The 27,287-nt window shown below is 38.0% G+C and overlaps 1 protein-coding gene and 1 long non-coding RNA gene across 5 annotated transcripts; one reads left to right on the top strand and one right to left on the bottom strand.

The window, feature by feature from the left end:
* Positions 1-17,183, top strand: LOC107516042. Of its 3 annotated transcripts, XR_004950564.1 has the most exons (6): positions 1-144; positions 253-307; positions 1,287-1,384; positions 13,708-13,800; positions 14,010-14,050; positions 16,812-17,183. It is a non-coding gene; the product is annotated as an uncharacterized LOC107516042 (long non-coding RNA). The 3 variants fall into 3 exon arrangements; XR_001598181.2 differs by lacking the exon at positions 1-144 and having other exon boundaries at positions 153-307; XR_004950565.1 differs by lacking the exons at positions 1-144; positions 13,708-13,800; positions 14,010-14,050 and having other exon boundaries at positions 153-307.
* On the bottom strand, positions 6,253-26,372 carry TMEM212 (transmembrane protein 212). 2 transcript variants are annotated; one of them, XM_036219746.1, is made up of 4 exons: positions 25,483-26,372; positions 16,852-16,911; positions 15,116-15,439; positions 6,253-6,383 (listed from the first exon to the last, which is right to left on the bottom strand). In XM_036219746.1, exons 1-4 carry the CDS (start codon positions 25,639-25,641, stop codon positions 6,357-6,359), a joined length of 570 nt encoding a protein of 189 aa, XP_036075639.1. In that variant the 5' UTR covers positions 25,642-26,372; the 3' UTR covers positions 6,253-6,356. The 2 variants fall into 2 exon arrangements, with proteins under 2 accessions (XP_036075639.1, XP_036075638.1); XM_036219745.1 differs by lacking the exon at positions 6,253-6,383 and having other exon boundaries at positions 14,896-15,439.
* Positions 26,373-27,287: the final 915 nt, after the last annotated feature.

The following is a 27,287-nucleotide window of genomic DNA, read 5'->3' as shown; positions in this document are numbered from 1 at the left end:
TTCTCCTATTTACGGCTAAGCTCCATATTTTTTTTCTCCTGTTGTTTGCTATGTCTATAATAGCATTCATCTCCCTATCTGCAGTCATAATTCAAATTTGAGCTTATCTTCCTCGTGGTATTTGCCAAACAAAGCATGTGCAGGGTTGTGTAATTTAAATTCGATTTTAACACTGGCATGTATTTCTTTTTAGTCCCAGAATTTTAGAGCTAAAGAGACCTTACAATTAATTTTTTCTCCTTCATTTTACAGATGAGAAAACTGAAACCCCAAAGGTTAAACAATTCGCTTTGCAGTCCTCAACCCAGTAAGTATTGACCCATTCGAACTTTTTTACGGTATTTATTTCTGTATTACCTCTGTTTCGTGAATTAGAAGATTTCATTTCCCAATTCATTTTACCTTTCCCCTTGGCAGGCATTCTACATATTTTTAGTTGACAATAAATTAATGAACTAATTGAAATAATGTCAACATTCATTTTACATTCTATTTCAACCTCAAAAGAATTACTGAATTAATAAATAAACTAGGGTCACTTTAAAGTAAAAATAAAATATATAGTCTTTCAGTCATGTTATTTTATAGCAGAATTGATAACATGAGTTTTTCCATTGTTCTATATCAATTTTATCATTGTAGCATATCAGTTACAAATAACTTCTAAAAAATCAAATTCTGATGATTCTTTCTACTAAAAAATATCTGTTTTAATATTATAATTTAAAAAAACCATCATAATATAAAGACTCTTATCTATATAGGTACATTCTCTCTTCTAGGATGCAAAATGAGCAGTGAGGGTCTTCTGTATAAGAAGTAGATTTATAGAATAGAAAAACAATTCAGTCTTTGCAGAAGCTTCTACAAACAAGAGATGTGAGAAGTGTTCAGAACAAAGACGGGGTCATCCCTAAAAAACACAGGAAGCTTTGATCTTTTTCCTTGCCTAGAGCAAGGTGAAAGGGTAGAGTCTTAAACAATTCTGATCTGTGTATTTAAGTTAAATGACACTTTCAACATGTATGGGCAAGCGAAAGGGTTACTCAAATGGTGAAAAATACGGGCTCCAGATCTTGTGACTATACAAATATACCTAATGTAAAATAAATTCCTTTTTTAAATAGGCTTAACTGGAGAAAATAATCACCCTCAAGAAAGGGTGATTAGATAGCATAAAAATGCAAATTTGGCAGAGTAAAAAAACCCCAGTAATTTCGGACAGTTTATATTTTTGCTCATAAATTAAAGTTCTATTTTCTTTCTCGACTTGTTATGCTTCCTAGAGTTGTAATCACTGACACCTTTGACAGGCCTGGGAAAAGTGACTCATTTATGAAGACCCATACATTTGAGAGAACACCCACAGGATACTGAAGGAAAGGTATGAGGACTGTGCTTGTGTTTTGACTCATCCCAGGAAAATGTTAAGCCATTCAGATATTTGCCTATTTTTTCCAGAGAGGGCATATTTGCAAGGTCCATCCAGTTACTGTGTAATGATTTGTAGAAACACTCCCAATTTAAATGCTGTGTAAACAAGTGGCTGAGAGCATCCCTGACACCCACCAATTCAACTGCCAAAGAGAACTTGAATCTGTTTGGCAAACCTAGCACAATACCTACTAACATTGCTTCTAGGACATAAATCCATCATGGATACTAGGATTTTTACCTTTCTGAAGTTATTACTGTTTGATTGGTTTGTTGTTTTTTTTTTTTTTTACCCCCCTCTTTAGTTGCCCCCACCACACTTCCACTGCTAACCTATGGATATTGCCGTCTCCCTTTTAAGAACTGGGTCTCTAAAGGCAGTTACTGTATTTTCATTACCACTCCCTCATGCTCTTGCAGCACACACCTGGGCATGGTGCACTAGGCCCTGGCGTACCTGGGGCCTGGTGCATCTGCGGCCTAGTGCACCTGGGGCCTGTTCTGTGGCTCCACCTGGGACACAAACCCAGGACCTTCTGCATGTAGAGCAGACGTGCTAACAACCACTACAATATGGAGTCATCCCTGACTGTTGTTTTTAAAGTAAAAACTTCTCTCTCTTACTCACGTTCTTCTACTGACAGAAGAGTGACTTAGTATTAATTTTGTTTTGAAATGGGCAAATGAAGCATCAGGAAGCTGTTCCCTTCTGTCACATCTGTAGTCACAGTCATTGCTTAGCAGATTCTGCTAACTCCCAGAATACAAGTGAGACAACAAGAAGAAAAATGACAACAAATTTTAAGACTGGACCCCTCATTCCATTGTTAATGAGGTAGACATTTTGTCCCTAATGGTAACTGTTTTGTGAAGGAATAGATGTCTACCCCAAGGCAGCACTCACCAGGCACCTGAGCAGGTCTGTCTGCATGTGGAATCCAGAGCAGGATCTACTATTGTGAGGACTGGTAGTGCCACTACAAGTCATACAATTTGTCCACAAAATCACCTGACCAGGCTGAAACCTAGCCCATAGCTCATACTCAACAAGCCAAATGTTGGCTCCTTAGCAGAATCTATTTGTAAATCTCCAAAAGGCTCTCTTTATATGCTGTGGTGACCGTGTCAGGAGGCTCATCTGGCCCAGAACTCACAATCGGGCTGCTCTTCAAATTTACACTTCTGGAAATATCCCCCAACAAGTTATACCTACAGTTATTGAGACACCCAGAATTGAAAGTAGAAGACTGGGTCATCGTTTGACTTAAACCATGTGCCATTACAAGACCATCTATCTTGTCATGAGACATTCAAGTGAATCTGAAAAAGGCAGATACAGCCCTGAACCAGGAAGCATGGTTTGACAACTGGAGGGTGAGCCAGATTTTAATTTCCACTCTTTCTTTTGGTCAACCTGCACAATTACCCCTGTTGGCTCTGCCTATACATCACTTTAAAAAATATTTCTAGTGAATATAGTCAATAATATTGTGATAAGTTTGCATGGTGACAGATGATTACTAGAACTAGTGGGGTGATCACATTGTAAGGTATAAAAATGTTGAATCACTATATCAGATACCTAAAACTATTTTGTAAGTGGTAAAATTATATATTTTTTCCTTAAATTGTTAATTGCCTTAAAATTTAAAAGTTCTACATTTCTTTTTTGTAATTAAGTTTTAGCATACCTGCATTTTAAATATAGCAGGACTATCATAAAATAAAAGTGACCTGGGTCTCTCTCTCTCTTTCTCTCTCTCTCTCTCTCTCTCTCTCTGTCTCTCTGACCTCTGAGAAGCCCCAGCCAAGGAACAGGAGGGAGGGAGGCATGAGCTGGAGTAAGGCAGGCCTGCCACCTTTCTCTACAAACACTGCAGCTGAGGCTGCCTGTCTGCTCTAATCATTTTTCCTACAGGAAATGTCATTGCTTCATTGCATTGCAAGAAAATGATGTCATAGTGTGGGGCCCTGATCCATTTCCTGACTTTTAACCTGAGTCTTGTAACCTTTTTCAGCTGTACTGTACCCAGAGAAAATGAAACACATTGAAATGTAAAGGCCAGCATGTCTCATAAAGGCCTTTGAGGCCCCAGGGTGGGGTTAACTTCTGCGTATATATTAATGATCAAAATACAGTTTTGTTTGGGTGTCACATCCTGGATATGGCACGGACCCAGTACTTAGGGAAGTAAAGGGAAAGGAAATAGTTTTCAGGATGTGTCTGTAATTTCTTGGCAGAAACCTTTCCTTTCCTATAAGGTGTTTAATTAGTGGAGATAATCTTTAAATTAATTAGGACACCTTGCTTAGTTTTTGTTGTGGTGGTGGTTTTTGTTGCTAGATTATCTATGAAAATAAATAATGGTCCCCAAACTGATATTTTAAATCTTACATATTGCATTTGTGTCTCTATGTCTTAGGGTTCTTACAACCCCAGCCTAAATGACATTATTAAGCTATTTCCTGGAATGTCAAGGGCTGAAATTGCCCTGTCAAGAACGACTCTGTTCTTTTAGGGATTTCAGAGAGCAAGGGCTCAGATTGCATTCTTGCTCTGTTATTATAAGTTTTTCCCTGGCAGGAAACCACTGGGTCTCAGATAATTTGCATATATCCAATGAGAGTGATCTACTGTTCTATGGAGGTTTTCAAGATTGCATGACAACACCAGGGAAGAATCTCATATGGGGAAAGGGAAATTTTTTCCCCCTTCTTCTAAGCCCCATTTTAAATAGTTTCCTTCCCACAAGCTGATGTGTCCACATTCAAAGAATTATAAGTTACCCAGCCTATTTTCCTGACTTGGCCTCTGTCACTAGTCCAGTAATATCAACAGCCACATAAAACTGGAAACAGGCTGTTTAAACTGGCTGTTTAAAGTAAAGGTACCTTATTCCTTCCGGTCTATAAAGCAGACTTTTTGTCACGTGATTATTAATATAAAATATCCATTAACCATTTAGTTCTCCCAGGCAAGGGGATAGAAAAATGGCTGCTCATTTCTTTGTGAATGCAAATGCAAAGGCAAGAAATAACCCCCTATGTTTCTTCATATCTGTATATAACTTTGAACATGTTACACATGGGATTCCAGTTAACCTAAAGCACTCGATATTGGACCACTTCGCTTAGTATCCATTTGAGATCCTTGGAATTCTACACATTTTGCTGGGATCCTCTTGCTAAAGTTCTGGGAAGCAACTATTGGACTGCGCTGGTTTTACAGTTGGCACCACAGCAATGGGAACGCCAACTCTTGGTAAAATGCCAAACAGTCACCTTAAATCTTTTCAGAACAGAGCGGAATTTACTTAAGAAAACAAAATGTACATAAGAAAATAAATAGCAGGATGCCCAATACTAGATGGGAATGGTCAAATAATACTAAAATTAATTCAGACAGCGTACTGATAAATTTCAAATCTCTACTTATATAATCACCAGGCCCAGGACTAGATAACTTTTTGATGCGTTAAATGATAAATGTGTTGATTGGAAAGCTAAAGACTGGGAGGCACCGATAGGACTTCCAGATACCAATAGTTGAGCTGTGTCCTTCAACATGTCACTTAGCCTCTCTGAATATCATATTTTTTTGTGATATGTCTAAAGTATTTATGTATAAAACTTTTATTCTGTATTTGTCCATTCTCACTAATGAACTCTATATAGACTGATATTCAAAGGTATCTAATGAGTGTGTTGAATAGACACTATTTTTGAGTGCTTAAGATGTGTTAGATTTTCTGCTATGTGTTTTACCTATATAGTATTATCGAATTCTCTCAGTAGATCTGGGAATTAGTTACCTCCATCAGCTCTATTTGACCAGCGAGAAACTGAGGCTATTGCCTACAGTGACAGAGGGCCAGGATCTGAATCCAGAGGTTTCAAAGCCCCGCCAATTTTTCTGTTACACTATACCAGTGCTCCTCAAACTTTAGCATGCATCAGAAGCACGTGATGGAGGGCTTCCTAAAACAGATTATTGGGATCCAGCCCCAGAGTTTCCAGATTTTACAAGTTCTCAGGTAATGCTAATGATACTGGTCTGGGGATCACATTTCAGAGTTACTCTGCTGCTCTATTAAGAGCTACAGGTGGGACCAAGACAGCAAAGATGAGCAGATGTCTAGCCAAATTATGATAAATCTTTTACATTTAGAGACACTAGACAGCTGGATGGCGTTGCCTCTGGTTACTCTGTCAGAGGCATATAGATTTTGGGACATGTGAGGAGAAATTGGCCTAAAGGGCCTCTGAGTTTCCTTCTAACTATTAAACTGTTTGTCATAAGTGCCAAAGACAAGCTACAGAGAGACCAGGAGGGAGGGTCATACTCTCCCTGCAGGGGACCCTTCTCATTATGGCCACTACTCAATGTTTTAATTGTATTTAAAGATCTAAAGACACTTTAGTAATGACAATGAAGAAATGCTGAGAAAATTTTTTTTTTAATTTAAGTAATACAGAATTATAGTTTGATGAAACATCATACCGAGCAAGAAGAATTTAAAGAAAACATTAATTCACTGCCAATTTATATTTTAGATTTAAAAATTTCTATGCCAATAATGATAGAATTTCAATTTCAATTTCAATTTTTTTTTTTTTTTTAAGCCTACAGCACCTGGTATTTCTGAGTGGTCTCCCATCCAAGTACTAACCAGGCCTGACCCTGCTTAGCTTTTAAGATCCAACAAGATTGGGCAGAGTGGCATGGCTGTAGACGCAATTTTTTTTTTTATCATAACACATAAATCAGAAAAAAAAAACAAGATTAACAATCGAAAAGGGCTAAAATGTACAGTTACTTAAGTTTTTTATAAGAACAGAAAAAAATTTTAAAGATCGAAATTCTTTGGATAATATTTCAAAATAATGGCCACAAATATAACACATTTAAGAGAATCATTGCTTCAAATTTGTTGTCCATTCTTTTGACCCTAGGAAGAAAAGAAAAATAAAGTAGTGTTTATTTCTACAATTTATCAAAGAAAATAGAGTGTCACTTCTGACATTTAATTTAGCCTTTTTTATGTCACAGAAACCCAGTGAAGGATGACTCAAGTAACAGCATCATGGTACTACTTAAGGATTTAAGAGGAATCACCAGAGAGAACAAAATTGGTGATACTGGTGAAGGGGGATGGCAAAAAGATATAAAAAAGAAATATATTTGTAATAAAATATCTGGCATAAGCATAAAACAGTCAAGAAGAACCATTACTTTTGTGTGTAGGGGCTGTCTAAGGCAGTGGTGATCTCTCTGTCTACTATCTCTTTTGGTCATTTGCTGTTTGTTTTGTCTGGTTTGGATTGTTTTGAGGACTTTTTGAAAATTAACAGAAGAGTAAAAGGCACCTTCTGAAATCTTTGAATGAGAGCCAAGAATTTAAATTTGATTAGAAGAAAGGGGAAGATAGCCAACATTACTTGAGTACTTATCAAGTGCCAGTGCAAGGCTCTTAGTAGTAATTACATCATTTCATTTTGCAACATGTGTGGTAGGTGTTATCTCCATTTTACAAATGAGGAACATTAGGCTTAGAGAGGTTCAGTATTGATTTTCTCAAGGCTACTCAGATAGTAGATGATAGAGGAAACAATTACAGCTTAGACCGTCTGATTTCAAAAGTACCCTGGCATTATCAGTTTCTGCGTGTGTCATAAATCATGCTGAAAGCAATTTTTCTTCAAGAAACCCCTGTTCTTTGGTATGAAAATTCAAATCTACTCTTTCTCTCTATTCCTTCCTGGAGATTCTTCTTGAATTCCATGATTGTAGTAAATTCCCTCATGACATGTGTGTTGTTTTTAAATCGGAAATACTCCTGCTATAGGTTTAGATAAGATTTTAGCTATGGTTGGAAAGACAAAATGACAACTAGTATTGCAACATGCTGCTCTACTACTTTTGACTACCACATTCCTAGTCTTACCTTTCCTGCTTACCTTAGAGAGTTCCTATACTCAAGAAACTCATATTCTTAGAGAAGAGCTGAATGCCTGTGGATGTCACATGAAGGAGGCTGGCTGTAATCTCAGTATGAAGGGGAGCCACAGAAATATAATAATAAAAGCAGATTTGAACTCTAGAGAGCTCAAATTAGAGCCTGTGTGTAGGATACTTTTTAAGAATGACAAGACTGCAAGGGTGGAAGCAAAAAAGTCTGAGTGAGAGAAGATGGAGGGCCAAACCAGGGCCATCATGGTCAGTACGGAGAGAGGGGAACATGATGGAGAAATATTTAAGAGGTGCAGTTATCAGGTTATGGTGATTGACTCAGGTATGAGGAGTCCAGGATGACTCCAGACCTTAGGCTTGTACCAAATGTCCTGAGTACTGGCAACTGAGCTGGAAATATAAGAAGAGCAGGTATTGGGGACAAGGAGATCATCAGCTCCATTATGAACATCTTGAGTTTGATGTGTCTGAGGGACACCCAGAAGTGTCCAAAAAATGGTCAGATGTAGAGCTCAATAGAGCAGGAGAAGGAACTGGGCTATAGATATAGGTGTGTGAGGTACCAGCTCAAAGGTGGTAACTGAGGCCACCAGGCTTTAAGGGGTGAGCAGAACAAGGGAGTCTTCAGAGGAAACCAAGGAGGAACAACAAAGTAGGAGGAAGAGAACCAAAGCAAAAGGTGCATGAAATTCAAAGGAGAGAGGATTTCATGGGGAAAGTGGTCAATAGTTTCAAGGCTGTGGTAAGGTCAAGGAAGATGCAGATTGGAAAGAGTTCATCGGGCTTGGCAATCTACAGGTCATTTGTGGACAATCTTTGTCACAGGAGATTCAGTAGAAGAAAAGGAAAATTGTTAACTAAATATGGCCTAGATTGAAACTGTCTTATAGCCCATGCCCTTTGGCACTAGGTTTATTATGAATTCAAAGCAAGGTATCATTTGTATCTGATATGTGACCAGCGAAAGCCGTGGAATGGCCAATGGCAAGCTCTAGTAACTGGCTGGAATCTCATTGCTGCTCACGATGACTTTTCATCATTAATAATGAAATGTGAAACTGAATATTTCCTCTACGTGATAAGAGTAGAACTCACGCATTAAATCTAGTTGCTTTGTATTGTCTCTCATGGTCCAGAAACCCTTTCGCATCTTCCTGGGCTCCTCTCTTGTCCCATTGCCAACCGTTTACAAGTTCTGTTGATTCTACCTCTTAAATATCTCTCACATGTGTCACTTCTTCTCCATGCCCACTATCACTCTCTACTTTAGATCTTGTTAGTCCTCGTCTGAGCTCTGATCCTTCTTCTGGCTCAAGTTCCTATTAGTCAATAGAGAACTAGATTGTGTCTTGCTCATCTTTCTGTCTCTACCCTTTAGCCTTTAACATAATATTTGACACATAACATATGTTCAATAAATGTTAAGGAGCAAGTATAAATAATGAAAACTGTGTTCGGGGCTTTGGGCTCATACTCTTTGACACATAAGAGAAAAGCCATGTATAGTACTAGTGAACAGAAGACACTCCTCTTGTCAAATAGGTACTAATTACCGTCCAGCGCCTAGTAATTCGATTGCTTTAACCAGCAGCTTTCCTGTTCTTTTATGACATTAGGTTAGTTATGTGATGTAAGAGAAGAAAAACATTTAAAAACAATTTTTCTACAAATAAATTGGAGTTATAAGTTTCTTATTTATTCAATAATATAATGATAAGTTATAAAAATACAGCCAACGAGATAATTCTGCTTGGTTTCATATGTCAAATTGAATATTGAGTGAAGAAAGGCATTTTTCTAAAGTGGTTAAAGTGATCTGTGACAACTTTCATACCATCTCTTATGAGGAATATTGCTGGCGTATGTGAGTTCTTAAGCTCACACAGCAAGGCCATGTTGTCTACCCTAACAACACTTCAGAGAAGCACAGGACAGGTAAAGAGCCAGGCGTTGCTGCTCACACCCTTCCCTCCTGAATGTTAGTCTACTCAACTGGGATAAAGTTTTATTTCAAAATCAGACAGATCTGCAAAGGTCTTAGGAGGCTGAGTAGCCAATCCCTGTGGTCCTAGATATGAGGAAGTGCAAGTCCATGACTACTGACTTGTGCAAGGGTGAACTGCTGCCTTGTCCACAGTCCCTATGGCTCCTAGGACCAGTCTGGGAGGGAAAGTGTCACATGACCCCCATTGTTTTTCACCCTAATTACTTCCTCTGTTTCTCTCTCTTTTTTTTCCTATGAAGACTGAACTCAGGTATCCAATAATAGCTATCAAGTATTTTCCTTTTTAATTAATAAAATTTAAAGAAACCAACCAACATTGTTACATTTCTAAATGGTTTTGTACTCACATATTGCACCATTTAAATCATTCTGAAATATTTACTAGTATAAATTCAGTTTTCTTTGTTGAAAACTAAATATATATGGTTATAGAGAATGGAGGCTTCTGATTTCTACTCAAATTTCCTCCTTTTTATAAAACAAAAATTTCTTCTTTTTAAAAATATATTTCTTATTTGTTTTAAATATAACATTTAAAGTGTGTTTTAAAATATATTGATAATGATAACATTTCAGAATAAGAGTAAGGAGCAGGGAAAAAATCTACTAGGATATTTTATATTGAGAGACTAAATAGACTGCATGTCAAAAGGAAAATATGTTGAAAATAATTTATAAAGTAAAATTTGACAAAAAAAAAGTTTTCTGGTTACTTACCCCTTCCCACTTACTGCTCCCTCTCTGACAAAATATTGAGCTTATTTTAATATGTTATAATAGACACCTTAGTCTTATTTCCTCTCTTTATAAGTTGCTATCACCTTTGATGTGGTCCCACTGATTAAATAAAATAAAAATATCCTGGGAAAAAATAACTTCCATTTCTAAAATATGAGTTAATGTTTTAATTAATGAGAAACACTAGAAAGATTGTCCATGAAAAGCATGACTATGCAAGGTCACTCAGGATAGGTAGAACCTAAGAGGTGTGACCTAGTCGTGAGGAGCCTGGGCTCCAGACCCTGCAAGACCTGGGAGCAAATCCTGGCTCCACATGGCGATGTCGACATTCTCATTTGAGAAATGGGGATGATGAGTTGAGTGTTGTGAAGAATAAAGGAGGTAAAGCACTTGACAAATAGTAACTGCCCAATAAACAGCACCTACAATTATTTTTCTGTTATCCAGTTTAATGTCACTGCTATTATTATTCCAGAGAAAATAATGACATAAAAAGAATGGTAATGCCCTGACTGTGATTATTTTTTGAGAGTCTGATTTTTCTACTGACCAATTTAAATAGATTACATAATGGAATTTATGGGGAAGAAATACGGTAGATTTTTAATATTCCATCATCCTGCTTGAGTTTTTCTTGAGTCTAACACTAGGGGAAACACCAGAAAGATCTTACTATAGTTTAGGATGAGAGTCACAGGTACATTTGTCGCAAAACATATTTCTATTGCTAATGATGCAGTGTAGGTCCACTAGAAGTATATTGCTGCTTATTAATTCGCTCCAGTTTGGAAGAAGAGGGTCCTCTACTGAAAAATATTCTGTCCCTATATCTTTTAAAACTACATTTATAGATTTTACCTACATCTTTGATGGGAAGCGACATTTCTTAATTCATTAAAAAAATAATAACACCACTTTCTCATATAATTAGGGGAAAATATTTTTCTCTTTCATAAAAAGAAAAAAAGAAGAAGAAGAAAAGAAAAAAACCTAAACATAACAATGAATAATGAAAGGAAAACAAACTGAGCCATTCCATTCCGTGGAGGAGGGGCAGAGTAGCTGCGGGGGACAGCTGTAGTGCGTCTGGTGTCCCAGTTCTTTTCTTTCCCATCACTTTATTATTTTCCGAACCAAGAATGTAGACAATTCTGGCTAAGGTTGTTTCGCGTTTCAGTTTCTCGGCTTGAATTCTGTGTTGTGCTCATTTGCCTCCTGCACTGTGTCCTAAGTCAACAGGATCTTTCCAACCCTTGTGTGTGGAGCTACAGAAGAGGGAGGCTCTTACTCCTTTCCCAGCTCCACCCCTTCCCATGAGGCCCTTGAAATTTGGAAGTGCTCACTGTCTTAGTCAGTTTGGGCTGCTCTAACAGACTACCATAGTCTAGGTGGCTTAAACAACAAACATTTATTTCTCACAGTTCTGGAAGCTGGAAGTCCAAGATCAAGGTGTTGACAGATTCAGTGTCTGGTGAGAGCCCTTTAACTAGTTTTCAGATAACTGCCTTCAGAGAGATCTCTAGTCTCTTCATTTTCTTATAAGGGCGCTATTCCCATCATGGGGACTCTATCCTCGTGACCTCATCTAAACCTAATTACCTCTCAAAGGCCCTGCCTTCAAATAACATCACAGTGAGGTTAGGGCTCCAACATGAATTTGGGAGATGACACAGACATTTACTCTAGCACTCACACAAGGCCTTTGTGAGTGTTAATCAAAATCACCAAAACCTTTGTGGCTCTTTCAAACATTTCTCACCGTGGTTTTGGTTGGGAACGATTGACTGCACGCTCACATACCATTGCTGTTTGACCTTCAACAAGATAATAATAACTGTGTTCCCCCACCTCCCAAATCCATATGTTGAAGCCCTAATCCTTACTGCGATGATATCTGGAGGCGAATTATTTGAGAGGTAATAAAATTTAGATGAAGTCATGAGAATAAGCCCCCAATGGTGGGATTAGTGTCATTATAAGAAGAGAGAGATCTTCCTCTCTCCATGAGCAGGCATAGCAAAGGCCATGTAAGCAAAAGGTGAGAAAGTGACCATCCACAAAAAAGAGAGGTCACACCGAAAACCAGCCATGCTGGCACCTTCTTCTTGGACTTCCAGCCTTCAGAACTCTGAGAATAAATGTGTGTTGCTTAAGCCAGACTGCGTATAGTATTTTGTTATAGCAGCTTGAGTTGACTGGGATACAAGGTGACTTAAATTCCACTAACTGAAAGGCAGGAAAAAAATCATGAATGTGGTGTTTCCTAAGGGGGTGCTCAATTTATCTCTAAAAACATATTTTTGAACTTATAGATAAACTCTTAGAAGTAAATATTTTCCATCATAATATTGACTACTACATATGAATCTAAAAAAAATTATTTTGTTCTATAGTAAAATAAAGTACAACTACAATTTCCCTCAAATCTTCCTTCAAACCATAACTTTTTTAAAACAAATTTTCATAGCTCTCAAGCTTCCTAATATGTACTGTATTTATATAAGAGAATTTTAATTTTTAAGCAGACACTTAAAAGTACAGCTTTTAAAAGCATTTTAGTGTTTTGTTTATACATGAAAGAAGTGTGAACCAGCAGCACATTTTACAATATTTATTATAGTTTTTAATAAAATTTTAAAACATTATTTATCCCTTTTAGGATATGGGAAGTCTAACAATGTAACTACGTGGAGGTTTCTTAAATATAGAATCACTATGTAGTATTCTGTATTCCAACAAATGATCCATCTTTTCATCTAAGAAAGTTGTGCATTTTCTACAATTTTGATAATACATTTATCTCACTGTTTGAAATTGTGTCTAATATAGCTGAGATTTCTACATACCATAAAGGATTTGCTCAGGCTGCATATACTTGTTGTGGGCTTGGGGCAGAGGTGTATTTATTAATACGTAACATAATATCCCATCTTGTCAGTCACTCATCCTCCCTAATGAAACATGATCTGCCACCATTACAGACTAAGTGGTGTCACGTTATCCAAAAACACTCACCTGCTTATTAAACTTATTAAACTTATTAAATTTATCAGAAACTCTCATCCAAACTAGTGCTGCATTATATGCACACAGAAAAATTGAGATACTGTCCAGAAGTAACACAATGATAATCTTGTGCCAGGAAGAGAGTTTTCATCATAATCTCTTGAATCATGTGTTAAAAATGCACATTCCCCGCCTGCAACCGCAGAGCTCTTGACATAGTAGGAATGGTCTGGGACTGGCTCTGGAGATCTGGTTGAACAAGAATCCTGGGCGATTCTGATGTCATTGGTCACCTTGAGAAATATATACTAGTTGTGTTGGATCCGATACCTAGCTTAGGAATCACACAGCAAGAAACCATATTCTGAGCAAGATGGGCAAAGGCAAAATTCTGAAGTTAAAAAACTTTGCTTTGTTTTCAATTAATTTTCTCTTTCCCCAGGTAGTTTAAGTGGTCTCACTGTTGGGTCTCCATGGGGCTGGCATACCAAGTTCTGCACATATTTTTAATTTTTTTTTCTCGCTGCTTTCTATCCTGTGTTAAACCTAGATGTTATCAGTGGCATGCCTAAGATGAGAGCCAAATAAGTGTCTGATTAACTGTCCATGTTGAGGAACAAGTTATGACTGCCAGCACTTTAAGGTATGATTCTCCTAGGCATATGCTCCTTTTAACAAAGGGCTCTAGGAACTTAGGATGTTCATCATAAGGGAAAAATATCAAATAAGTAAACTTCTAGAAGTCTGGCAACATAATGGGGGAGGTAATTTTGATCTGCTCATCTAAACTCTTGGCAACCCTTATTGTAAAATCAACTCTGTTCCTAAGAATGTACAGAATCTTCTTTGCAGGCTTATGTAAAAGTTCAAGAGGACAAGATTGACCACAAAAGGTACTGAAAACATCAATTCTTATCCCCCAGCTTTGCTTGTTGGTGTTGACAAGATCAACTTGGAAAAAAAAAAAATGACTAACATTACTCAAACTCACCTGACCCTAATATAATACTGACTTGAATCATAAAATCAGTATAAGAGTTTGCAGTGGGAAATATCTCTTTCCAGAGGTAAGCTGTTTAACCCGCAAAGCAGTGACCTAATATCAATACCTGTAGGGATTTAGAATCAGAGATCACTTGTGCTCTTCTCCTAGTGACCTTGCTCTAATCCTCCTGGAGGTCAGAGCCATGTATATTAATGGCTGAGCAGAGGAGAAGAGGTTACAAGGTGGGTGGGAAAAAAAAGGCTCAGAAATCTGGCCTGATTAAGAGAAATGGGTTTGCTTTCTGAATCTGGACCTACTTACTCATTAGTTGTGCGATCTTGGGCAAGTTCTATAAAACTCTTTAGTCTCAGTTTGCTATCTGTAAATTGGAATGTACATGTACACGTAGTAAACATTCAGTTTCTATGTCTATTATTATATCATGAATATTATTACTAGCTCTCCTGGAAAAAGTTAGAAAATTAAATTTTGATGTTAGCCTACATCAGCCTCTCTGCTGGAGTAGGAGTAGAAAGAGTAAGAGAATTTTATGTATCTTTTCTAGCCAAGGAGCATGTATACCTTTCTGAATTCTGTATACCTTTCTGAATGGGATAGAAGCTAAACTAAGGTATCTGTAGTTGACTGATATTAAAAATACTATGTGCTACTTTTGATTTCCACAAAAAGCTCTTAGTATTTATCTCTATTAGTAATTTTTTTAAATTGTGAATTGGGATAAAAATTATCTGGTGTTACCTACAGCCATATCTTCAGTTATTACATCAACATATTAACATTCATGCATACAGAAACAATTATTGAGCACCTATTATGTACCAGGCACCGACTTGCATGGTTATACAGGATACGGTGGTGAATAAGAGAGACAGATTAAATATTAATATATCAGACTTTCCACTTCAGCATACAGGATAAAATAAGAACTGGCTCCCCCTTTCTTGGAACTTACATTTATATGTCCATTCCAGAAAAGTCTTGCACAGAACTTAAGAAATACTGTTAGGGATGCACAGAGCATGGCAAAGCTCAGGCACAGGTCAAAGGCTTGAAGCATCAGGTGGTACTCTTCATAGTGTGGTGGGTCCACGCAAACTGATCGGAATTTTGCATATGGAAAAGGAAAGGCAACTGCATAACCAAGGTAACCGGTCCCTGCAATCCCTGAAAATGAGTAAAAGCAATATGGGCCGAGAAGAGCCGATTCCAAGGCTAATGTAAAATGAAGTGGACATCCCATAAGACTCAGAATCACAAAGGTGAAACTAGCTTCCCACTGAAAATAAAGCAGAGACAAGATGTTACTTTAGGAACTAGATTTTTCGACTGCTTCTTAGAAATATAAAGAAAGAAAGAGATGCCTCGTATTAATCTCTCCTACTGGGAAATGAAGGAGAAACTGGTTTCGAACTTTTCCTTAGTTCCTTGGGTTCTCTTCTCCAATTTACAGTGTGGGAGAATAATGTTAGCCAACTGGGGCAACAATGAAATCAATTCCATTCAACAAATATTTATTTCCTGCTGAGAATCAGACTAGGATGGGAAAAACAGTTGAATAAACAGTATCCCAGCCTTATTCCAGGACCTTGCTAATCAGGATGTGGTCCAGAATCCAATGACATCCCCTAAGACATTGTTAGAAAGGTAGAATCTCTGCCTCACCAAGTTCTACTAAATCAGATCTGCATTTTAACCAGATCACCAGATAAAGCCCCCAAATTAAAGTGTGAGAAATACTGCTATACCCATGGAAGACAGATCGATAATCAAATCAAGATGGTCTATCTATATTGTGAGATTACTTGGCACTTTACCATTGAAATTCAAGATATCATGACTTACAATGATTTTTTAAGGGAGAGATAACAGGGAGATTGAAAAGAGATCCCAAACTGAGATGTTGAGACTTGAAAACGCATTATTAAAAGCGGAGGCATCTACCAATCCGTTTCTTCAAGATGAAATCCAGGAACACTAACATTGGCTCTATTCTTCCCAAATGACTTATAATAATCACAGAGACTTATAGAAAATGTTTAGATTAAAAAAATTTCATTGAAAACATGGTTTTATTACTGAAATCCATCATAGTAAGACATCAATTAAAATTCAATTATAATTGGAAATCACATTCCTTATGTTACATCTTAATCTAGTAGAGATTTAATCTTCAAACACACTCTACCAATCTTCCTCTACATTGTGGAGAAAAAAGAGGTTCTGTAATAAAACTGACAAGTCCAGTGATGGAGCTGTCACAAGGAGATCTGATTATAAATTCCTTATAGGTCATGGTGGGTAGTCACGGCCCAGGGATAGAACTTCTTTAGTAAAAGGTTTATCTTTGCCTTAAGCAAGCCCTGTCCATTGTTTCTGTGCATCTAGGTAAACACACCTTTGAAATATCTCTTTTCAGACTCCTCCTTCTAAAATGTAACCATCCTAAAGAGAGCAAACAATCTTAACTATCCTGTAATCCAATTCCCGCTTTACCTTCTCCTGCCTGGTAATCTTCCTTATGTTCCCTCCTTAATTTCGAATGCATAAGAAACTGCAAAACTGTCACTGTCTGAAGCATTTGAGATCTTGCTTTCCAGCAATTGTTGTCATTTTTGGCTCAGATAAAATCTTATAAAAATTCTTTACAGGTTTGGACTTTTCTTATGCTGACAACATCTACATATTTACCAAGCGTCTCTGGGCCCAGTCTTTGTGAGCCAACAGTAGGAGTGCACCAGCTGTGATGGCCTGTGAAAAGAAAATGGAAAAATAACACCCATGATAGAATGTACCTCTGGAAAGAGTTCAATCTGTCTCACAGTTTGACAACTTTATCGTGAACTAGAAGGAACAGCAAATGGCTCAGTGGATTTATGGCTCTGATCTCATTTGTGATGACAATGAGGAAAATAAGCCATCAGTGTCATAAAGACATGATTCATACAGCTCATTTTTTGATTTTCTGTGTTGCCTTTGCCGTCACAATTATAACCTTCACTACAGTAAGGTGTCAATAAAAGCTTGGCTTTAAAATCCTTGCCATATGTTTTATTTTGATTAGTTGTCTATTGTTCATCTTTCTTACAAATTGCTAAAATTGCCATTGGGAGAAACTGGAATGGAAATGTGTCACAGAACCCTAAAAACCCTCTCAGCAGCAGCAGCGCCTTTTACTATTTGCTTTCTCTGGGAAAGCCAGCTGGTGGGACACAAATACGTGATACCTGTTTCTCAAGTGACAATTATCATTAGAATGAATGCATGATGGTGCATTTATTGTTCTGGGTACAGTGGTGTCCGACTTTTCAAAAGAAAGTTATTTATACCCTTCATTGAAGGAAAAAAGCCCAAAGTACAGAATAAAAATAGTAAACAAAGGAGAGAATGGTGTCACCAGAATTGAGCAACGATAATGAAAAAAAAAAAAAATTCTGGGCTCATCTTTGATGCAGTACCGGGTCTGATAAAGGAGACCTTTGTGGTCATTGAGCCTGGAAATCACTTACTCCCAACCCATAATTCATTTGTTACTAGTTAAGAAATGTTTCTAGATTGAGAGAGAAAACAAGGAAGGGATGTGTGTGAAGTAAGATATAGAATGACAGGATTGAAAATAGTATTATTTAGGTTTCTGACAGAAATAAACATGACTGTATGTGTAGTATCAACAAATTTAAGGGGGAAATCAGAGCTTTAATCAATGTGGTTTTGTGGTAATTTACTTTTGTAGCTCTAGGTCTGGCATATTCATTGTTTTGAGACCTAGCTTTTCATTTTTCTGGCATATTTTATTTTGAATGTTGTATTTAGAGAATCTGAGAGAGGCGCGGAGAAGCACACACACATACACTCACACAAAACTTCCCATGTAGCTAAGCCTGAAATTCCAGACTTGGCATTGCCATACCATAAAACTCCTATGGATAAAAACAGAACCATCTGTAGTCAAAAGACGTTGGCTAGAGTCTGCAAGAGGAAAATTTTCAAGGGACCCTATGGAGGTCGAGCCAGCATAAATAGTATAACAAAAACAGGAGAATTATTAACAGAAACTGTAGCACTGCTGGCTAAGCCTGGGGCCAGTCTATGCTTTCAGAGGCAAGGTGCTCAAATGACACGTCACCGCTCTGCGAGAGAAACACTGAAGTGAAGGAGATAAAAGCAAAGGACACCCTTCTGCCGGTGTAACTCTAATTAGAATGCTGACATTACCAGACGCTTAGATTCCTGGTTGGCGTAACTACTTTGGCATGAACTGTTTCTTTCCTTTCAAAAGTTGAAAAATGCTGCAGAATTGCAGTTGCCTGTTATTTCTGTAGTAGCTGCCAGCTTGAATTTTGCTTTATTTACACAAAACTTTGAAAAAGATCTTTCATGGACTAGGCTGGCGTATGAATGCCAGTAACTCGTTAAATCCGCCGTACAGGGCGGTGTCTCAGGAGCCCAGTGCACCCATGGTTACCAGTGCCCAGCGCCATGCAAGGGAGATAGAGGGAGGGGTGTTCCGTCAGGAGTCACAGCCTTCTTCTTTTATTTCTTAAAAAAAATTTTTTTTTTTTGTTTTTAGATAGAGAGGGAAAAGAATAAAAAAGGAAGAGATTTGAGGGTAAGGGAGAGAGATCAAGTGGGAAAAGGAAATGTGAGGGCTGGAGTGTCTGAGAGGTGCGATGCTGGGCGCAGCGGGCGCAGCGGGCGCAGCGGGCGCAGCGGGCGCAGCGGGAAGGGCAGGTTTGAGGAAGGTCAGAGAGGGGCCTGCGCTTGGGGAGGGTGTGAGTGTGGAGGGGAGGAGGCCCAGCCATGAACAAGCGATGTCACAGGCACTGTGCAGATGATAACATTTATTGAGGGCTTACTACTTGCCGGGCACTATACCAAACACTTTACATGTGTTCACTCATTATGACCCTAAGATGTTGATCTTTTATTTTTTAAATGAGGCCCAGAGAGGCTAAATAAGATGAGCAAGCTCACCAAGTAATAATTATACAAATAATGGTTCCAACTCTCAATGGAGTTTGCAGCCCAGATGTGAAGGTAATGCACGTTTAAGAACAACCACAAAATTAGGCAAGAAGACTGAATGCTTTCTGTGTGTGAAGAGCTCAGCGACAAGATATCACTACCAGGGGTAACAAATGATGAAGCCACCGTGGAGGAAATAGGAGCTGAAGTAGGTTTGAAGGACAGATGTGATTTCTTTGGGTGATGGCTGACAGAAGGACAGTTCAGGCAGCCAGAGCACCATGTGCAAGTAATGTAGGGAGGAGGCAAGGGAAGTAAAATGTTAAATCAAGCTATATTCAGAGACTGCAATATGCTGATCAGCTCTGCAGCCAGGCCAAGAGGACACCTGCAGAACAAAGGAAGGTTTCTGCTGGGATTGCTAACAAACCATTTCCCACACCTGTGGAAGGGAAGACAGGAAAAACAAATTCTTTAAGTGGCTTCCTTATGCAAAATAATATCTTTCATTCCCTATGGCTAAAACCATAGGGAACCTAAGAATTAAAGGCTGGGAACTGCCAGCAGGCCTTTCACACTACATACAGCTTTCCCTTCCTCACTGTTTGTCCATATCAAAGGAAATGGATCAACAAAGTCTTAAAACTGTAACTCACAGGAACTAAAGAATATTATAAAAACTGAATTGCCCAACACTAGGGGTCCCGCTCACTGTCTTTACTCCATCTCTCTCACTATCCTCCTCTTCATTGTCTTTGTCTCTCTAAGTCTCTCTCAGGCTCTCACTCTCTGCCTCTGAGAGGAGACCACACTCTTTATGGAGCGTTACCCCTTCTCCAATAAACTTTCCTTTTGGCTCTAATTTTGGCGTGTGTGTTGAATTCTTTCTACACTCTCCGTCAAAGGACACTCTTCTTCTCTCAGTGGAGGGCTTGGTCTAGTCCCCGCCCCCACTTGGGGAAATTTGTCCTGTCCTGCATCACAAAGGTGATAAAATGGCAGTCATGCTTGGGAACCCATGTGAGAGGAAGCCCACGGTCCGTATTTGGCAGAAAAGAAGAGGAAATCAGGCTTGAAAGCCACAGGAGGCCAGGTTGTAGAGGTCCTCAAAATTCAGGCTAACGTGTCTGGACTCTGGACAATGAAGCAACACTAAAGTTTTTTGAAGAAGGAGCTAGATTGACACCGCAGAGGTTTAGAAAGATGAGCTGGTTGTTGCATGCATGCTTGATTGGAATGGAGTGAGGCCTCGAGGTCTCTGTAGGACCTTGGTCTTCAAACTTTTTTTTAAACCTCTACCCACATGAAAAAATACATTTCGCTTCATGGCCAAGTTATAAATATTTTTATATCTAACCAAAATAATAATACCTTTACTATGTGTAAGACACTCTAATATTCTCTATTCTATTTTGATTTGATTCATGTTTTATAAGTACTGTTAACTACTCAATAGATTAATTTTATAATCCACTACTGGAGAGATTCCAACAGTTGGGCTATGAAAGTTATCTAGGCATAAAACCTGGGTAGGGGTGGGAAGTGGTAAGGGGTGCATGGGTTGCACAATGAGAACAAGAGTAAGTAATGCATAGGGATATGCCTCATAAGAAAGATGTAACTGGTTGTGAAATTGAGGGTCCTCTGATTCTGATTTGATTTAAGATGTAGTTTTAAAACAATCATATTTTTCCTCTTCTTTTCCCAGCACACTTTACTGTCTTGAACTTAGCCTCTCCCCACGATGATGATCGTTGACCCCTGAGGTGGCAGAAGACAAATAGCCTAGTTCTGACTAATGGTCACAGGTTTAAGCCTCTGGAAGGCTAAAGATAACATCTTAATCTAAGTTACCTTTCAGCTCCTGTAAGGTGGAACTGACCCCTTTGACTACCTTTCCTTGAAATTTGTTCTGGACTCTGGAGCTGACTTCAGAGTTGTCCTCAAGATCTGAAGAAATGATATGGAATCTAAAGAATGATGTCAGTGAAGAAACAAAACAAAAACAGACTCGTAGATACAGAGAACAAACTGATGGCTGCCATTTGGGAGGGGGATTAGAGGGCAGGGTGAAAAAGGTAAAAGGATTAGGAAGTACACATTGGAAGTTACAAAATAGTTATGGGAATGTAAAAGACAGCATAGGGAATATAGTTGATAATACTGTACTAACTACGTACGGTGCCAGGCGGGTACTAGACTTAACAGGAGGATCACTTTGTGAATTATATAAATGTCTAACCACTATGCTCTACATTTGAAATTAACATATAATAATACTGGATATCAACTTTAATTGATAAAAAAACTGAAGAAATGATTTATTTCATTTCTTATATCAGCTCCTAATACAACCCTGAACCCCTAAACCCACAATGTCTTGTGGTTTTGCCTTATATAATCTGTAACCTATATGACATCAGGGGTTTAGGTCTTTCAGGTCACATACTTGCCTATCTCCGGATTGGCCAACTCTAATAAACTCTTTACTGCAAACACCTGCTCATGTATTTTTGGCCAGAGCGCTCAGGCAGAATGAACTTAATTATTGAGCTTCGGTAATAGTTGGATGTGGTGGGGTAGGAGTGGGGCTGAAGGTGGGCTGGTTTAAGGCAGTGCAGCCCAAAGCACAGTCCTAGGACACGCAGGATTGGCACCCTCGGGAACTTGCCAGACATGCAGAATCTCAGTTCTCACCCCAGATTTACTGAATCAGAGTTCGCTTTTAACAAGATCCCCAGGTGATTCTTGTGCGAATTATGGTTTGAGAAGCACTAAGAGGAAACGATTGAGTCAAACATCTCTCCAAGGTTTGAAACTGGGTTCAAAGACAAAGAAGTCAGGAGAAGAAATTGTTGCTTTTGGTGGTAAGATAATTAATTTTTTTTTTTTTGGCGGGGGTTGCAGGGAGGGACCAAGCTGAGCTTAAAGAAGCTTTGGATATCTAAGTAGAAAATTGACCATCAAGAGGTTCGAAATTACAGAACTGTTGATGCTGTAAGGGACTTGAGCGATACCGAAATCAAGTCTCTTCTCTAAAGAGAAGGAACCTGGGGCTGCAAGGGTAGGTCTAGCCTTACCTTTTTCCTAGCTTCCTGTCTCCAGGCAGGGTTCTGGCTGCAGTACTTTTGCTCACCATTGGCTAAGTCACTAGACCCTCTAGGCTTTAGATCTTGTGAAACTCACTGTACTTTGGTTTCTTCATCAGAGCTTGATCTACAGCCAGGTTTTCCAGGATTAAAGTAGAGCTAAGTCCTTAAGGCACTGTGATATCTCTGCTGCATACTTTCTAGCAGCTGATGCCTTTAAATAACTAGTTCAGAAATTCTAGGAAAACAGCTTATCATATGACTAGCAGAACAGAACTAAGAGGGTCTAAGGACCAATATTTGAAGAATTTAGAAAGCCTTCAATGAAATGCATTAAACAAATACAAAGCACTGTACCACTTGTAAAAATCTATCTCTTACAAGTCTCCAAAGAGGTATGGAGTCATTTGCAAAAAGCAATGTCAATATGATTGAAGTGTACAAATTATCTTTCCACTAGAGGAAGATACACTTTGCAGGCAAGTTGAGAAATGACTGGCAAGGATGGTTGTGAAATGAGTCAGAGATCTTTTGAAGTTGACCCTGATCAGACAGAGCTCTAGTTCACCAGGAAACTCACTAGAAAAAAAATTGTGTTTCAAATTTAAACCTTACTAAACGAGTGAGCATTCTTATTTTTCTTTTTCATGAGGGTTTTTTCCTCCTTTAGTATAAACACCAGCTTGACCTTTAGTCTTTGCAATCTAATCAGAGTTCAACTGTATAAGGAATTCTGTACCACCAGCATGGAGATCATGGGATTTATTCACTTATTCAACAATGTTTATTGAACAATATTTATTAAACATCTAGTTTGTGACTCACTCTGTTCCAAGTACAAAAAATAAGTAAATTACATAGTATATTAGATGATGATAAAGAATATGGGGAAAAATAGATCAGGGTATGAGAGACTGGGAATGCCAATTTGTGGGGGAGGTTTGCAATTTTAAATAGGATAATAAGGGAAGGCATCAGTGAGAAAGTGACATTTGTTCAAAAAACTGAAGGAGGTTAGGGAATGAGCCATGTGTAGAAAGAGGCTTCAGGCAGAGAACAGGCAATGCAAAAGCCCTTGGGGAGAAATATACCTTAGAATATTTGAAAATAACAAAGAACGAATGTGGTGGGAAATAATTGAGTTATTGGAGAGTGGTAGGAGGTGAAGTCTAGGAGGTAACAGGATGGGGGAGCGAGTCAGGTGGCAAGGGATTAGGAACAAAGAATTTGGACAGAGAGAGGGCACCAATGAAAGGCATGCTATTGACTAGCACTAAGGTCTTTAACACTGGCAAAGCTCTTTATTATACAGACTTTGTTCAAACTGTGTTCATTCTTTCTGAGCATCTTAGGGTTGGACATTTCACATAGACTCTCTTGATTTGTATAGACTCTCTTGATTTGTAAAATTCCCCATTTTATAGGCAAAGGCAATGGGGAACTGGCTGAGTGAGGGTTCTGCTCCTGACCATGTACCAAGAATGTCAAAGTCAGGACTTGAATGTATGCCCCACCTCCCCAAGTGCTACCTTTCCAACTCCAACTAGCTACATGCTGGAGACCTATAATATTATATCTTAGGGTCTAATTAGAAAACAGATATTTGTTCTATAAGAAGTATAAATTCAATACTTTGTGAACCTAATCAAATGACCGCTATCTCTTGACTGCATTATGATAAATTTTGCAGGGATAGGGAAAGAATTCTAAGAAAGTGACATAGAATTGGGCTATAATCAAGGTTTTGTTAAACTTTGGATAAGTCATGAAGTCAGAATTTTTAAAAAAATTAAATAGAATAGAAAATATCAAATTCATTTTACATAGAAGGCTAGGCAGGGGTTTTGTGAAAACTTTATTATATAGATCTAATTATTTGTATATATCAATATCTATCTATTTACCTAGAGAAGAACGTATATTCTTCTGTATATACAAATTATATATATTCCAGATGTAAAATTTTTTCTTATGGTGGGTCACCAACAAAACGTTTGGAAGCTGCTTAACTAAATGTAACTGCCATTTTTACATTCTTATAAATATTTTTTTCAATGAACATATGGTTTTGAGTAGGTGTTGGGGAGAAAAGCAAAGTGCCAAGATTAGGGTGGTAGATGTAAGAGAATGTATTAAAAAAAAAAAAAAAAAGAAAGAAAGAAAAAGAAAAATACCATCAAATGGTCTCCTCATTCAGTTCCGCCCACCCAGCATCCAGCTTGCCCCCATCTGCACTCCATCATTAAACCCCACTGGACCAAGTTCCGTTGACTTTGTTTTATTCTCCATTGTAACTCAAACATGTAGTAAGGTACAATACATATTTATTTAATAAATAGGTTAAAATTATATTTCCTAAGTTCTCACATTTAGGTACTATCCCAGTCTGATTTTTTTTTAAAGGCTTAAAATGTTGTCCCTCCCAAGAAAAACTTCCTTAACATCAAAAGGCTTTAAAATTGAATTCTCTAGTCTTCAGTGGCGAATGTCCGTTAACCTGAGAAACAATGAGAGAAAGATTTATTGTGCCCGTGGGCCTCTGTAACTTCTCTTAAGTCATACCACCTTGAAGCCACCTATTCACAGGGCTAGATGTGCTCACTTCTTTGATCCACGGAGCAGAAGTACCAGTTCGATACTTCATCTGTGCAATTATCCAGTGAGCAGACATGGAGCACCTACTTGATGCTGACTTGTACTTGACATATGCACACTTTCCTAGGGAACTGGGAAGTGGGTGAAGTCCACCACCCAGCTTCTTAAATTATTTTCAGGTTAAACAGTTGTGTACATAGAAAAAGGAGGGAAAACTAAGATTTGGGGCTTGCACATCTGGGTTGTGTTAGACACATATCAGCATTTCTAATGGAAGTGTTAGCCTGAAAGTTATTTTACTTTATTCTCCATTTTAAAATTATTTTTTGTGTTCGACATTTTATTCTAAATTCAAATGTCAAAAGAGATTCCAATTTCTCAGAATATCAAGGTGAGAAGATTAAAATAACCTTTAAAAAATTTCTTAAATAGCATTTCATGATAGCATATACATACATAATATACAGTACACATGATAGAATGATCTTTAAAAAGATCCTATATTTAAAATACAACTAAAAGAAATCAATATTCTAAGGTAAATGCTAATTTTCTGTACAATTTCAACTTTTTCTTATTATTAGAAAACTTTAAAAGGATATGTCATTCCATTTCGTCTTTCCTTTCTTCCTTCCTATATTTTCTTGACATGTGTAATAAAATCTGTTCCTACCAAAGCTCCATTCCAGATGGGACAAGCAATCCAGACACTCCATCCCGTAAACCAAAGCTTGTAAGAAAAGACTGGGAAGAAAGCAATAACTCCAGAAAAAACACTGAGAGCCCCCAGAGTAACAAGAATCCAGCCAGCAGCCTGGTATAGGCCCTGCATTTTCCTCTGTGACCTGGGTCCTTGGTCTCAAAGATGTTCTGTTACCAAAACATAGGGGTATGTCAGGGCTCAACACACATAAGTTTCTTAGAGACAGTAGCCATGACACATGTGGACTGTTGATTTACTTGGAAACAAGATTCTAGTTTGTTTGACCTGAGATAATAAAGTGTAACGAAATAATCCTTGACATAGAGTGGACAAAATAAATTCTCATACTAGTTTACTTCATAGAGAGAGAGAGAGAGAAATCGTTCCTCTTTTTGGGTTACTGCCTTCATTCCCTTCATTCTGCCCTGTTGTGGGGAGTGACCACTTCCTGGCTTAATCAGATTCAAAGGCTTGCTGACTGAGCTAATTGTTTCTCAACTCAACCTGCTTGGTGGTTCCAGCATAAAGCCAGCATCCTTTGTTCACAATAGATCCACATTCCCAGCACAATTTCCCACAAAACAAAGAAAAATAAGCACTCTGATCGCTTCTCATTGCATTTAATTTAAATGATTTAAAGCAAAAAAAAAACATGAACTCTCCCCTCTTCAAAGTTTAATTCTACTACGATTATTTTTGAAATCTTAATAAAGATTTTGATACAGACTTATCCTCAAATAGGCATAAGCTTCGTTACGAAGTTCTGCATTGTTTTCACTAAACCAGCTTCACCTTAGTTAATTAGTAATTCGATTATCAAGTAAAGTGTAAAGATAGAAATATATGCAGTTGTAAAATAAACTTGGAGGAGTAATTTATTAGTGGAATAAAATACTGATTTCCATTTATTCTTGAATCATAATTCAAATTTTAGAGGTCGGGCTTATGTACATTTAAGCAATTGAAAAATTCATCTCTTATACGCTCATGCATTTGGGGAAGTGGTGCATATTTGCTTTTGACTGATAGGACATGGTTGACTGTCTCTTCCAAGATAATATCTTGAAAACACAGACTATTTTTTGAAGCTTCTGAATAATTTTCTTGTTCAATATTAATATCTTTTTTCTTCTGTAAAATGATGAAAAATAATTTTATGGATCAAAATGCAGTGGTTTAGAACACAGATTTGGCATCAGACAGAGCTAGAATCCTATTCTCGTTCCACTACCTACCAGGTATGTCCTTAGACAAGTCGAGTTACTTAACTTTTTAGATTTGTTTCTTCATATGAAAAAATGGGAATAAAATTAGGGTTTCTCACCAGGCCACAACTGAGAGGATTAAATGAGACAATACATTTAAAATGCTCGGCAATGAGCTCTACGTAGCAAAGAAGCTCAGTTAGTTACCTGTTCCTATGTCGGGACATTTCCTCTTTGGTGTTGTTTCAGCACGCAGCAGAAGCACGGTCATTATTGTTGCTTTTACCCGTCATCTTATAAACATTAGGTTTGACTCTTCCTGATCAACCTGGTGAAAGCTCCCCAAAGACCCTCCCATCTGTAATGAGGGGTGAGGCTTCTCTCTGACTCTCTGCTTTTTTCTCTCTCCATCTTTCTGTCTTTAAAAGCCATTCCACGGTGTGACCCAGATTTCGAAGCAGTTTAATTCCTAGATATATGGAATCCTGGAAACCATCTGCTATAGCTGTTATTTCCCACCTTCTCTCAACCCGTTGGGAGTATACTCTATTTTTTTTTCGAAGTTCCACA

Source organism: Rousettus aegyptiacus, unplaced genomic scaffold, assembly GCF_014176215.1.
Source record: "Rousettus aegyptiacus isolate mRouAeg1 unplaced genomic scaffold, mRouAeg1.p scaffold_m13_p_4, whole genome shotgun sequence".
Classification (NCBI taxonomy): domain Eukaryota; kingdom Metazoa; phylum Chordata; class Mammalia; order Chiroptera; family Pteropodidae; genus Rousettus; species Rousettus aegyptiacus.
Note: the sequence above shows the minus strand (reverse complement) of the source record. Positions and strands in the feature narration are given on the sequence as shown.

Excerpts from the sequence above, each read along its gene's own strand:
- TMEM212 (XM_036219745.1), bottom strand. The coding sequence starts at position 25,641 with ATGCAGGGCCTATACCAGGCTGCTGGCTGGATTCTTGTTACTCTGGGG. Across the intron at positions 16,912-25,482 it reads CCATCTGGAATGGAGCTTTG|GCCATCACAGCTGGTGCACT; the intron begins GTAGGAACAGAT and ends TTCTTTTCACAG. Across the intron at positions 15,440-16,851 it reads ACTGGGCCCAGAGACGCTTG|TGGGAAGCTAGTTTCACCTT; the intron begins GTAAATATGTAG and ends CTTTATTTTCAG.